Genomic DNA, 15,289 nt, shown 5'->3' with positions numbered 1-15,289 from the left:
TCTTTATGGCTAGCATCTGAACTGAGGTAGTATGAATTTAAAAAAAATATATGCATGGTGTTGTAGTGAACATGCATGTATTGCCTTCTTCTACATATTGTCGTCGACAACAATTGGAACTATCTGCACAACATTGTTTTCAGAGGCAAAATTATACATACGTGTACATACACACTGCGGTATTTGCATATTTTTTCTCCCCACTCTTATAAGCAAGTAAATTGGTTAAAGAATATGATGTTGATATCGAGAATTATTCGATTTTCGTGCCATTACATGATCACTAAGAAGTAATGCTTTTTGTATAAATGATTGTTGTTTTTAACTCTAATAAACAGCTACAAAAAGAGCTATACTTAATACCATATAAGTTTACTTGTAGAGGGATAGGTTAAATATAAATTTACCAAAGGACTTGGTGACAATGTGTGATATAAACATTTGCACACATGTTTATTGTTTAATGTTTTTCAGCGGTTGGGGAGAGAGGAGACATGCAGAAAATGTTACATTTTGTTGCATTCCTCCATTGATTCGATATATCTATTTGAACTTGAAATAAAAGATACCACAGTCTGGCACAACTGATTAATAATTTTGAATTAATATTTTACTAGAAAAAGACGTAAATGGAAACCCAACAACAAAACTTTATGGTAAACGTGATGGTGTTTATCTCTTCTATCGTCATGTTCCCTTATTTATTTAGCAAAATATTATTATCACCTGCACAAGAGTTTATCTTTAGCTTTGATTCGTTGCTCTGCATACGAACACTTTCCAAAATGGTGCAAACTATTGAACAATAAGTGGAAGATACAAGTAAATTGAAAAATCTCATTGAAAAAAACATTTTACAAATGCTATGGTCGAAACAATGGCCTTTTCAGCAAATACAATTTATTATTCAATCAAATAAAAACGGGCATTTTTATACAAATTGTCGACCTCTTTTTTTTCATTATATATTTTACATAATAATAGCGTTTGCCCGATCTTGACAAGGCCAAGAGCATGCGGCAGGTGGAACATAGCGACTGGGACGCCTACTATCCACGGCCCCTTATATCACTTCTTATGTTTTAGAGGTCAATGTTTAATTTCCTTTGCTCCCAGTTTATATCGATTTAGTTTGAGCTTGATTATTTTTGTTATTTTCATTTTTCAGGAAACATAAAACGATTCTGATCGACTTCTCAGTTATACGTATGGTGATTTCTTTGGCTTTTTTTTTCACCCGCGATCTACTCACGTCCATGCTATTTATCAATTGAAATTATGGAGTTACTCATTTACAATAAATATTTCACCTATGAATATAACTGCATAAAAAGAAGATGGGCGAACAAGGCGGGCAGAATGCCTATAGCGTCAGATATTAAGAAATCAAATTTAGTATGTAAATTGAGTATTTAAATCAACCTCTAATTATTGAAATTTTTGAAATTATGGAAAAAAAAAACTTTTCTGAGAGAGAAAAAAATCTCGTAAAAAAATTTTCTTTCATAAAATTATTAGATGGTATTCGTGGGATTCGAACCCTAGCAATAAAAATCCGACGTATCAATAGCATACTGCTTTGAGACTAACGCGTTAACCACTATGCTACACCATTCATAATGATTTGAGGCATTTAAATCATGTTTGTGATATGACCCGCGACTTTATGGACTTGAAATATTTCTCGGAAAGATGCTTATGTTGTGTCATAAAAGTGTACTTTTAAGGTATAGTGGGTCTTCGCTCCATGTTTTTGAAAACCAAAAAATGTGTATTTTATTGCACACGTTTAGGATCCTCTTTCAAAAAAATGGAGATAAGACCCACCCATATTGAAAAAATGTGTTAAAGTATAAGAAAATGATCGTTTTTGTTCTTTTTAGAGTGTGTAAGCTTTTTCAAAGGCAAATATTTTTAGTCTTTGTGAGATTTTTGTAAATTGTAGAGATTTTACATAAAGTATACTTTAATATAAGATGAAATATCAAGTAAAATTTGGATTTAATTGAGATTAAAATTTTGACTTCTTATCTGTCGAACTATAGGCATTCTGCCCGCCTTGTTCGCCCATCTTCTTAATGTTTTATTTGTTGGGTATACCAGGGATATCAACGATAATTGGAAAGGAGGGATAATTTAACATTTTCCACTGTTACATGGTTACTATAAAAAAAAATTTCTAGCTAAATATTCAAATATGGGACATGTGTCATACTCTGTGGTATCTTTTACTTCGAGTTTCAAAGGGATTTAATCAGTGTAGGAATTAAAAAAAACCCATTGTAATTGATAATAAGTTATCACTTTACCTACAAGGTTAATTGAAATCTACAAGCAGTTTCTCCTTTTCTCGTAGAAGTTTCTGAATAAATTCTGCTTCATACAAAATCAAACACAACAGGACGCAAATAGTACCCATAGGTATCCCGACAGTTTGTGCGAAGACTTGTCTCCAAAAACTACATATATATATAGATATTGTCATTCACAAACCTATTTATAGGCATTTTTAAATATCAACTTAGGAGTCGTTTTGTGTGCAATCAGAAAAGTTTTTTAAACAAAATAGTTAAGCAAATGGCCAATAGTAAGGTAAGCCTCATGTTCCATTTTTACTGGGGAAAAAAAGGCCGTCAATGATGTCAAAAAGCATTGGCTTAAATTATGAGGGCTGTTCAATAAATAATGTCCTGTACACTAGAGTGAAATTAAACTCTTCATATTAAAGCTGCTGTAAAACTCGTTACGAATCCCAAAGAAATATTCACTGAAATATGTAAAATTTACGGCAACAAATGTCTGTTTTATAGGCAAATGAGCAGGTGGATTTCAATGAAAAAAATTATATAATGGGCATCAAAAATGGGTACTGTCCTTGCCAACAAAATATTATAACAACAAATAAACTGATTGCCAAATTTCAACAAATAATCACTTATTATGTATGATTGAATTTAAGACATTGCAAATTTGATCATTTTGGGAATAGTTTACACTGTTTTAAAGATTAAAAATTATAACAACTCATGTACTTTTTGCCAATTTTCGACAAATAATCACTGATGATGTATGATAGACATTAAGACACATAGCACACATGATGGACATCAATTCGGGAGTAGTTCACACTATTTTAAAGAAACGTTTGACAGTAAAAAAGCTTAGTATTCAAAGGTCACCCTATATTTTGAAAAATGAGTGAAAACGACAGCGTGTAAGAATATCTAAACAATTATTTAAAATATCAGTATTTGTAGTTATCCACGTTTGTTTTCAATTCAAACAGATAATGAAACTTGAATCTATTGCTTAAAACCCTGGAAGCAAAATTTACAATAAGATGTACATGAGAAAACAGCAAAGATCTGAGAAGAGCAAAGAATTGCAAGAGCACAAAGAAAGATTATATGCAATTTTCTTAAATTTTAGTGGTTTTGTTGCTCAAATTCGTATTCGGGAAGGCAGTTTAATTTCTGGAAGAGTCTAGAAAGCAATTTTATTGCAAACAATGCAAATCGAAAGGTTTATGAGAGGAAGGAACCAGAATCAGGAATCCACTACATTAAATTTCTTCATGAGAGCGTCCAAACCCGCACGCCTTGAAGAGTAAAGGATTTTTGGGATAAACAGAATGTTAATTTTTTTTCACATTAACATTTAACAATGTTCGCCAGATCTGTCGACTTTTGGCTTGTTTCAATTTCCAAACTTGAAAAAACACCTTTCAGAAGAAAGAAACCAAGTCCAGGAAATCATAAGATCTGCCATTTTCCAGTATACTAAGGGTCATTCCAAAAAAGAGCTCTAAAACAATCAGAAATTGGATAAAAAAATTTATGGACATGTGTTTTAATTCAAAGAGATTATTAAGTTAAATCATTACGACTGAATCATTCAAAAGCGCCTTTTGCTTCTTTCCGAGCACCGAGGAATTTATTTATTGAACAGCCCTCGTACACAAATGTAATCACGGGGAATGATTGAGTACGTAATGCGTTGAAAGTGCAAATTGTGATGTATATTGATTTCGATGAAATTTTGTAATTTCAAGGGTTTTAGAAGCTCCTTTTTGTTTTGAAGTGATTTGCGGCACTTTTCGAATATAATGTCATACATGAAAGCTTTTTCTCTACTGCGGTTCAAATCTAAGTGAGAAGTAAATAATATTTTCTGGAACCCACTTTGTATCTTTGATTGCAATCCATCCGTTCTTAAAAGTAAATACAAAAGGAGAAAAAAATGACTGAATTAATTTTTTCATTATAATTTTTATTATATATATATCGATTCATGATTCCTTTTATAAGTATTTTCATAATTGATATCACTATTATTCGTTTCACATACATATAAAATTAGCTCTAAAACCTCGTAGAGGCAGTTTCGTTGTCCATTTTGACATTGACCTCGGACGTCCTTGCTGTGTTGTTCTGAGTGTTTATTTTGACCTCTGACTCCATTGTTGGAGATTCCTTGAGGCTGTTGTCCTCAGCTGAATTCAGACTAGAGCTACATAGTCTGTCTATCACCACGGCGCCGATTATAATGGTCATCGTGTTGCTTGTAGTCCGGATACGGTCACTATTTACAACCAAAAGGTATGGTTATCGCAAATGTTGATTTTTGATTGAATTAAGAAAGAATTTAATGAATTTTAATTGAATTAATAAAAGGAAAATTGCATTTTGTTTCAGTCAAATGTAATTTAATTTAAAATGTTTAGAAAATCTGATGTTCTAATGTTTACTTACTTGTACCATTCCAGTGCCATCAGAAGACCTATGTTATGTACTTGGACATCTAGTGAAGACAGAACGACTAAGACAGAGACAATGCTGGCGCTGGGGACAGAGGGAACAGCCAGGGAGCCCACGGAAGACAACAACCTTAAAACAAAAAACGTGTTATTCCTGTACATAAAGGTACATGTAGCCGAAACCAAATTTAGTTTGATTTGTTGATTTAGATGGAAGACAAAGTCAGTTGCAAAAATCTTATATATATAGTCTAATAAGAACAATGTGACACCTGTCTGAAAATGTTTAACTCAACAACAGAATTTGATTGTCTTGTTTTCTTATAACCAAAGCTGTGAAAATTACCCAAAAAAATCAAAGTCTTTTCACAAGATTAATATATTCAGCACCAAGATAAATTATACATTTATATTTACCCAATTAAGAGTATCTTAGAGGCCCCTAAAGACATTCCTTCTAACTGTACCATAAACAAGGCAGATAAACAGATGAATATACAGCTTCCCAATCTCTCCAAAGTAGCTCCCACAGGAACAAGGAAATTAGATATTCTGGTATCGATATGAAGCTTAACATCGAGTGTTTTCAGCATTTCTGGTATACCAATTGCACTAATAATACCAGAAAAATGTTTTATACTTAAGGATTTAAATCATCACACAATGCACTTACATATAAAACAAGAGGCCCATGGGCCACATTGCTCACCTGAGAAGCTTTGACCATTCTGTTCTTTACCAGATTTCCTCCTTGTAAAACATAATGCATCCCACCCTACCCAACTGATCATAATTTAGACATTTAGAAATCTACACTACCTCAGGATCCTTCCAAGTGCACATAAGTTTCAAAGATTTTTCCTATATATTTCTATGTAAAACTTTGATCGGTCATTTTGGCCCCACCCTTCCCCGGGGGTCATGATTTGATCAATTTAGAATCTAGACTACCCCAGGATGCTTCCACATAAGGTTAAGCTTTCATGCTTTTTTAAGCAGTGGTTCATGAGAAGAAGATTTTCAAAGATTTTTCCTATATATTTCTATGTAAAACTTTGATTCCACATTGTGGCCCCACCCTACCCCCAGGGGTCATGATTTGAATAATTTAGAATCTACACTACCCCAGGATGCTTCCACAAAAGTTTAAGCTTTTCTGGCCCAGTGGTTCATGAGAAGAAGATTTTCAAAGATTTTTCCTATATATTTCTATGTAAAACTTTGATTCTCCATTGTGGCCCTGCTCTTCCCCCCAGGGGTCATGATTTGAACAATTTGGAATCTACACTACCCAAGGATGCTTCCACATAAGTTTCAGCTTTTCTGGCCCAATGGTTCTTGAGAAGAAGATTTTCAAAGATTTTTCCTATATATTTCTATATAAAACTTTGATTCCCCATTGTGGCCCCGCCCTTCCCCCGGGGGTCATGATTTGAACAATTTAGAATCTACACTACTCCAGGATGTTTCCATATAAGATTCAGCTTTTCTTACCCAGTGGTTCTTGAGAAGAAGATTTTTTAATGACCCCTCCCTATTTTTGTCTTTTCTTGATTATCTCCCCTTGTGAGGGAATATGGCCCTTTATTTTAACAATTTAAATTCCCCTTCACCCAAGGATGCTTTGTACCAATTTTGGTCAAAATTGGCCCAGTGGTTCTTGAGAAGAAGTCGAAAATGTGAAAAGTTTACAGACGGACAGACAGACGGACGGACGGATGGACGGACGACGGACAAAATGTGATCAGAAAAGCTCACTTGAGCCTTCGGCTCAGGTGAGCTAAAAAGTAAATAAATTTCTGTTCCATTCTTGAAAATATTGTACATAAACAAACGTTTAAAATCTATATCCTCATAAAAGACATTTTTAAAAAAGCAGAACAACTTATAAATTATTCAAGGTAAAATTCATATAATTCTTTTATGAATATAATATTATTTACTGAGGGACAGTTAAACATTAATATGCACCTGTGATCCGATGTAAAAATTAGACACAAGTTAAAATCTCAACTTGTAAGTATCCTCTCTTTGCACGGGAGGGTTCAAGAAACGAACACAACTGAATGCATCGACTATAAAGATACTTCTTCCCAATTAATGAATTCTTGACGAAGTCCACGAAAACTGCAGATTCTTTAGCTACATTTATACATTCAAAAATAAATGTGAGGAACGTACGTGCTTGGCGGCCCAAATACAGTTAACCAGGGTCGGAGACAGGCGCCAAGGAAGAGGAAAGGATTTTTCCTGGTAGCTATGAAATAAGTAATCGGAATGAGGACCAACTGATGAAAAATGTTTCCAACAGAATGAGCCAAAACAAACATTCCCAGACTGCTGAAGACGTTTTCTATATCGGACGCTTTCAGAATTGCTGTAGCAATAAGGCTTGCAACTCCAACAGGGGTCATCCTGAAACATCATAGAACATATATCACAGGTTGTGTCCTGCTCATTTAAACAATAAAATGCTTTCTTTGTTTGTTATTACTGGAATTAACGGAAGCAGCTGTTGCAGAAAAAATGTAATTTTTTTCTGCAATAGCTGCGACCGTTAATTCCAGTAATAACAAACAAAGAAAGACATTTTATTGTTTATATTTATATCTGTTCAAATAATCATTTAAAGAAGGATTAAAAAGTTTAATTATTGTATTAATGATGCAAGGTCTTTATACGTTTCACTGATGGAACAGCCACTGACCAAGAAATCTGTACAGACGACATGCCTGATATAGTTCATGCAGTGATTAACGCAATGGGTTTTCTTAAGAATTAAAGGAGAAAATATTCAGTGGATGTAAATATATCCTTATAATGTAAATCTTATATAAATAAATTAGGAAGCAGGTAATTAATAATTTATGAAAAGTCTTATAATCTTCATGTTCCAAAACGATTCTGAGAGATAATGTCAATTCCACAGACGTATTGGTACGAAAGCCATGAAGGGACACGGCGATTTTTCAAAAAAGTAAATATTAATTTGAGATCTCGAATTACACAATCCGTTCCCACGGATTATCAATTCGTTCTCTCGGTTTATAATTCGAGATCTCGAATTACACAATCCGATCCCACGGATTACTAATTCGTTCCCTCGATTTACGATTCGAGATCTCGAATTACACAATCCGATCCCACGGATTACTAATTCGTTCCCTCGATTTATAATTCGAGATCTCAAATTACACAATCCGATCCCACGGATTAATAATAATTCGAGATCTCGATTTGTAACATCAGTCTTATGATTTTGGCAATCAAAGCTCGCGAATTTTATTACATGTACTCTATATATGTATACATGTAATGTTGGATACCTTCAAATCCAACGATTTGAATCAATTAATGCGATTCATGTAATTTGTTTTAGCAACCGAGGTCGTTCCGAACCTCTTTTATAACTAATTCAACATATATTTATTCAGATAAAAAATAATTACACAGGAGCCATATTTACTTTTACTATATAGGACTTTCAATTATTCTAATATACACGTAAAACAAAACCCAGGACTTTTTTGTATAAATATCAGTTCTAGAATATGGATTTGAGTCATGTTCATGTAATTTTCTCATTTTGGACCGTGATATGTAATAAAAGGTAGGATGTAAACAACTACAATATTTTATTCATTAAACACGTATTGCCATATCCGATACTAGTATGTACAGATAGCTGAATTAATGAAATCATGAGAAGGGTTAACATTCCGAGGGAACGAATTGTTTAAACTGAGAGAATGAATTACAATCCGAGATAACGGATTGTGTTATTTGAAGGAACGAATTGATAATTTGTGAGAACGAATTAATAATCCATGGGTACGGATTGTGTATTTCGAGATCTCGAATTATAAATCGAGGGAACGGATTGTGTAATTCGAGATCTCAAATTAATATTAACTTTTTTGAAAAATCGCCGTGTCCCTTCATGGCTTTCGTATATTGGTGAGTCAGCGTAAAAGTAATTGCAAAATTTTTGTCTTCACACATTAAACGTAACAGATATTTTTTTTTTAAATTGATTTATGTACAGGAGCTGTTTAAAACTTGAGTATCAATGGAAATAAATTTAACTCACCAAATAATCCAATTTAAGAGATGGATGACAATGATGGAAATGGTTTCAAAAAATTCTGTGAATGGATCCGCACGTTTTCCTAGCTTACTGGCTGTGATGCCAAAAAGAGTACAGGCGATGATAAGGCCTAAAATATAAAGGAATGAAAACAAAATAAAATCATTGTGTAGGACAAAACATACGAAAGCCGGATAGGCTCATTTCTGAAAAGATAAAAAAAAAATTAACTCGTTATAACAAGTTAATTATGTCGTTATAACGACTTAGTTATCTCGTTATAACGACTTAGTATCTCGTTATAACGAGCTAATTATCTCGTTATAACGAGTTAATTATGTTGTTATAACGACTTAGTTTTATCTCGTTATTACGAATTACTTATCTCGTTATAACGAGTTAGTATCTCGTTATAACGAGTTAGTTTTCTCGTTATAACGACTTAGTTATCTCGTTATAACGAGTTAGTTTTCTCGTTATAACGACTTTATTATCTCGTTATAAGGAATTAGTTATCTCGTTATAACGAGTTAGTTATCTCGTTATAACGAGTTAATTATCTCGTTATAACGAATTAGTTATCTCGTTATAACGAGTTTATTATCTCGTTATAACGAGTTAATTATCTCGTTATAACGAGTTAATTATCTCGTTATTACGATTTAGTTATCTCGTTATAACGAATAAGTTATTTCGTTATATCGAAATAATAAGTTGCCCCTTTATTTCCAAATTAATAGCAATATAGGAATAAAAAATTGCTGTAGGTTTAATGCCACTGAAGTTTATTTGATAATTATCAGTCAAAACTTACTTTCAAATTGATAAAGAGATGCAAATATAATTTGCAATATGATTAAAAATTATTAATATTAATCTTCTATCTTGCTGTCAATAATCACAATTTTATAAAAAATATCAATATTTTAATCGAACACATTTACACATTTATACGTGGACGTCTCTAAGGACATAATATAAAAAAAAAAACAAATTGCGAAATGTACTTGCTTCGAAGTTGGCAATTTATGTATGACAACTTTTCCGATAAAAGACACTAATTTTTATGCGCCCGGATCGATAGATCCGAGGCGTATATTGTTTTTGTCCTGTCTGTCTCTCTGTTTGTTTGTTTGTTTGTTTGTTTGTTTGTTTGTTTGTTTGTCTCCAAACTTTAACCTTCGCCATAACTTTTGAACCATGAAAGGTAGAAACTTCATATTTGGTATGCATACTTCACTAATTAGGTGCTTTCAAATGACACCAATATTAATGACCTTGTGACCTTGAATGTGACCTATATGCTAAAAATAGCTTTTCTGTATGCAAACTTTAACCTTCGTCATAACTTTTGAACCATGAAAGGTAGAGACTTCATATTTAGTATGCATACTACACTAATAAAGGTCTTTCAAATGACACCAATGTCAATGACCTGGTGACCTTGACTGTGACCTATATGCTAAAAATAGCTTTTTCGTACCTTCACCATAACTTTTGAACCATAAAAGACAGAGACTTTATATTTGATGTGCATACTCCACTAATTAAGTTCTTTCAAATGACACCAAGGTCAATGACCTTGTGACCTTGACTGTTACCTATGCTAAAAATAGCTTTTTCGATTTCTGTTGCCACCGGGCGCATAGTTATTCACAAACACATCTTGTTTTATATGTTTTGGATGACTTATTAGCTTCCATAATCAATGTCTAATTTCCTAAATTAATACATTATAATAGCAAGCTAACGCAGGCGTTAATGCAACATACACTTACAGTGTGATATATATATTATTTTATGAGTCAGAAATGTTTTGAAGAAGGGGGTATGGAGAGATCAGCAATTAGATCATGGGCCCGCGTAAAATTCGGGGGCTACTATCCACTCATAACACAACATCACGAGGCAGCCGAAAGTGTCCGTATAAATGTTCACGTAATTATCTTCGGTCTTTTATGTGAAACAATACAAATCAACTGCATCATTTATAAATAAACAAACTACAATCACAGACACAACCCCTTGAAAAAAAACTAGTTTGCTGTTTTTCAATGAAATATTTATCATACACACTTTAAACAAACTTGATCGACTCGGTTTTGTATGCCATACTTCCTATCAATTAGATATATCAACTTTAGAACAGTTTTTAACTCCTTAGGTGGCAGAGGATAGTTTTTTTTGCAATCAAAACGTTTGACTGACAGTTTACTTAATATTGAGCTGCTTTAAAAATGTGCATTGAAAAATTTAAATTCCCTCTACATGTAATAATAGTATGATGTAGTCCCTTGAGAAATTTTAAGGTTTTAGGAATAAAACATGTATAACTTACACAATGAGCACTAAAGATGGCGCAGGGACAATCTCAAAATTTCATGTGAATCAAGCCTATTTTCACTATTTAGCCGCAGCCGCATCTGCTTCCAGGCCCGTGCGCCTGACCTAAGCTACCACACAAATTGCAGAATAACATTTGTACATACCAATGAACAGCAAGAGATAATGGCTCAACCACCTCGTTTTCAAGCTACAATTCATCCTGTGAACCCACCCCGCTTTTCTGGTGAAATACCGGTAGAGCGAGTTTTGAGCTTAGTTTCGTATTTCTAGTCCGTATCCCATATACAGTAGTAGTGACACTAAAGTGTCATATTTCAATAAAATACACAAGGCCACCAATTCCCTCCAAATGCACCCATAAAATATTCTAGCTATAAAATTACCTATAATATGCATTCAAACCTCAGGTTTCTCTATTTTTTCTATTTTTTGACCGGTACTTTATTCGAAACTATCCTCTGCCACCTTATAACGAGAAAATTATCTCGTTAGAACGAGTTAATTTTCTCGTTATAACGAGATAACTAATTCGTTATAACGAGAAAATTAATTCGTTATTACGAGATAACTAACTCGTTATAACGAGATAATTAACTCGTTATAACGAATTAGTTATCTCGTTATAACGAGAAAATTAACTCGTTATAACGAGATAATTTTCTCGTTATAACGAGATAGCTAATTCGTTATAACGAGATAGCTTATTCGTTATAACGAGATACTAACTCGTTATAACGAGATAATTAACTCGTTATAACGAATTAGTTATCTCGTTATAACGAGAAAATTAACTCGTTATAACGAGATAATTTTCTCGTTATAACGAGATAGCTAATTCGTTATAACGAGATAGCTTATTCGTTATAACGAGATACTAACTCGTTATAACGAGATAATTAACTCGTTATAACGAGTTAAAATTTTTTTTATCTTCTCAGAAATGAGCCTATCCGGCTTTCGTAAAAACAAACCTTGCTTTGCTGTAATTTTATTTTGTTTATATCGTGATCTTGTCTGTTTTTTCGTCAGGTTTCTGTACAACTGTCTCCAGTTATTTGTGTCTTGTGCATTGAGACAATACATATATTGATAATGTTAATCTCTTTATACGTACCTAGTATATTTAGACCTCCTGTGGAGGAAACAGATTTATGAACAACTGTAACCGAACTATTGGTCCCGTTCATCATTAAAACTCGTGTAGATTGGGAATATTTTGTCTGAGCCTGCAACAAGAATCCAGGATAAAATTAGGTAAGATTTTTTTATCAATAAGAAAAATCAGTTTCTTATTCTTCACTCTTTATCAATGGATTTCTCTGTATATCCGATCACGACACGGACATATAGGGAATGCTTACATACTCATGGCATCTGATCTCAACTTGTTTTTTTTCCCAGAAGTTCGAATTTGTTCTGCTCAAATTTTGTATTGTTTGACTAAAATCTAGAACATATTTCTGTTCGTTATCTATAAATTTCATCAAAATCTAATTAATTGATATTTTTTTAACAAAAAATGTTTTGCTCTAAAAAAGATTCAAAGAATCTGTGCCGCTGTAAGAAAGATTCTTACCTTCTGGAAACAAGCAGTAACCAAATTATCAGGAAATAGATTTCTGGAAAAAAATATTAAACTATTTATTTCAGCTTAGAATTTTGTCCAACATCTTGATAGCAAACTTATAAACACTACATTGGAAATTCAGCATTTTTATAGACTAAAAAGTAAATGAATATAATAAATAAATACAGTATAAAATATATTTTTAAATAGATATTTCAGAGAGTGTTTAGTGTTTTATTTAGTTTGTCATATAATGAAGTAAATAGAGGAAGATATTTCTGCTCTTGAGTGTCACTTATACCTGATCATGTCGGCAAACATATCACTAGTCTCAATGTCTGTCTGTATAGAATCGCTATAATCTGATCCCGAAATCTCCAGATCTTTACCTTGATGAAAGAAAAATGACTTTGAAATATACTAGTAATATATATATAATTTACAAATGAGACTTTTAAAAACTAGCACTGAATTATTTGATTACATAAGAAATGAATATCAAAGAGTAAAGTTTCATTAAGTGATTCTTTACCCGGCTGAATGATAAGGAATAACAGGATAGCAATGACAGCTCCTATTGTGTTGGTGATTATTATGTAACCAAAGGAAAGAGCACTAATCCTGCCGTTAGATTTCGGGTCCATTCGAGCTGTGCCTGTGAAAAAAAAGAAATAATATCATGTTTGAAGTCATTTACATAATTTTGGTGGGGAAAAGTACATAGTCTTTTAAATTTTTATTTGTTCTTGATTGATCATGACAGTATTCAAACTAAAGTAAAGAAAAGTCAAATTATTTTTTAGTTGCATGAAATCTAACTTTTTTGGTTATCATACAGTGTGTATGTGACTTACCTGTAATGATAGTAGACACAACTAAAGGAAGAATTGTCATTTTCAGCATCCTCATGTATATTTCTCCTGGTAAACCTGTTAAGAGATTAAAATTATCACCAGTCACTTTTAGTCTTGAGTGCTGTTCGTTGTCTATATATGTTTCATACATAAGTTTATTAATCGAGCAGAAATTGTTATATATAAGCATAATTACATTATGAAATATATTAAAAAATAAAGTTTTTGATCTATAAATAATGGTAGAATGTAAAAAGAATTTATTTTTAATATTTTAAAATCATACCTATCCATGTGAGTGCATCATCTGAAGGTTCCACGACTCTAAGACCAAATCCTAAGGTGAACCCCACCCCCACACCAACCAAAACGCTTATAATGAGTCCATTTCTTGATAAAAATTCATAGCAACTGGAATGTTTTGCATTCATCTTTTATGCTTCTCTACTACGTACACCTGGTCATCATAGCATACTCTTTGTGCAGCAGATCATTATGACCTCCTTTCACCCATATTGCCAATGGTACAATTAACCAATTTCTGCTCTGACAACGGAAAAATGTAAACACACAAAATATGTTTCATAGGAGGTATCATAGTGATTCCAAGCTATCTACATGTTAACAGTGTTTGCATGACTTTATATTGAGTTCTTCGTCGATTAGATAGATAATATTGAACATTTTCGGAATCTCAGACACCTGACATCGCACAACGGTCAGCGGACCTGCGAACTAAAGAAAACTTACGGGTATTTACATATAAATACGTTTTAATGTTTACCTGAGAATTTTCTCTCATTATCTCAGATATCTGTTTAAACAATAAAATAGGCCAGAATTGTAGGGATTGACAGAGATGAAAAAAATAAAATGATTCTATATTGGCATTTAACATGTTTAATAAAAGATTGCTAGAATAATTGATCATCATTAAATATGAACATCATTATCTCATAAGTCATATGCAATGGCAGATTCAGGGAAACCATGGCTATGGGGAATGCAGACCTCCCTCAAATTTGATTTTGGAAGAAATAAAGAAAATACATTGTAAATAAGGATCGAAAAAAGAAGAGATGAAAAGAAATAGTTGCGGGAATTTTGAAATGTAACATTAATTAATCAATATAAAAAAACCATGTGCACTTTAAAGTCGTATGTTTATTCTCAGAGAGTTGCTTCATCTTATGCATAAAACGACCTCGTTCACTTGTATTATGCTGCTTGCCATGATGCATATTTAATATAGAACGAGCAAAGAAAGAGGTTTCACTAGATCAAGATAAAAAATATATATATAAAAAATATAAAAGTTTATTTCGATATGTGAAATGGTTAAAATCATTTTATAATTGTAAAAAAAATATTTTTTAATCTGAGAAAAATGATTTCCATGTGAATTTGTTATTTAAGATTGGGTTTTACATAAAATAATGGACTAATTGTATAATATGTAAGACAACTACATCATTACTCTAGATTTGCGAAAGTTAAATGCATTATATTACATTTGCATGTGATATGGATTTTTTGCCATTACACATAACTACATGAACAATGTTATATAAAATATAAATCAAAGCAGTGAATTACTATTACAATTAGCCATTCGTATGTCAAGTCTTAAACTTTTCAGTATTTCTTCAAATACAATACAGAAATCTCAGCAGCTAACA

At 32.5% G+C, this 15,289-nt stretch overlaps 1 protein-coding gene across 1 annotated transcript; it reads right to left on the bottom strand.

Moving 5' to 3' along the window:
- Nucleotides 1-4,351: 4,351 nt before the first annotated feature.
- Nucleotides 4,352-14,124, bottom strand: LOC134277065 (putative sodium-dependent excitatory amino acid transporter glt-6). The gene is made up of 11 exons (XM_062759333.1): nucleotides 13,897-14,124; nucleotides 13,611-13,685; nucleotides 13,289-13,411; nucleotides 13,058-13,145; nucleotides 12,766-12,808; nucleotides 12,304-12,415; nucleotides 8,847-8,973; nucleotides 6,938-7,171; nucleotides 5,174-5,368; nucleotides 4,752-4,886; nucleotides 4,352-4,581 (listed from the first exon to the last, which is right to left on the bottom strand). The coding sequence occupies exons 1-11, from the start codon at nucleotides 14,039-14,041 to the stop codon at nucleotides 4,362-4,364; spliced, it is 1,497 nt and encodes a 498-aa protein (XP_062615317.1). The 5' UTR covers nucleotides 14,042-14,124; the 3' UTR covers nucleotides 4,352-4,361.
- Between the last annotated feature and the right edge of the window lie 1,165 nt (nucleotides 14,125-15,289).

This window comes from Saccostrea cucullata, unplaced genomic scaffold (assembly GCF_032062105.1).
Source record: "Saccostrea cucullata isolate Sc308-1 unplaced genomic scaffold, CSIRO_AGI_Scuc_v1 ctg5914, whole genome shotgun sequence".
Classification (NCBI taxonomy): Eukaryota; Metazoa; Mollusca; class Bivalvia; order Ostreida; family Ostreidae; genus Saccostrea; species Saccostrea cuccullata.
The sequence above is the reverse complement of the archived record's forward strand: the minus strand, read 5'-3'. Positions and strand labels throughout refer to the sequence as shown.

Bases quoted from the DNA above. Each gene is read 5' to 3' on its own strand.
- LOC134277065 (XM_062759333.1), bottom strand. From the start codon at position 14,041: ATGAATGCAAAACATTCCAGTTGCTATGAATTTTTATCAAGAAATGGA. The intron at 13,146-13,288 runs GTAAAGAATCAC...TCTTTCATCAAG, and splicing joins ATTCCTTATCATTCAGCCGG to GTAAAGATCTGGAGATTTCG. The intron at 7,172-8,846 runs GTGAGTTAAATT...ATGATGTTTCAG, and splicing joins CTCTTAAATTGGATTATTTG to GATGACCCCTGTTGGAGTTG.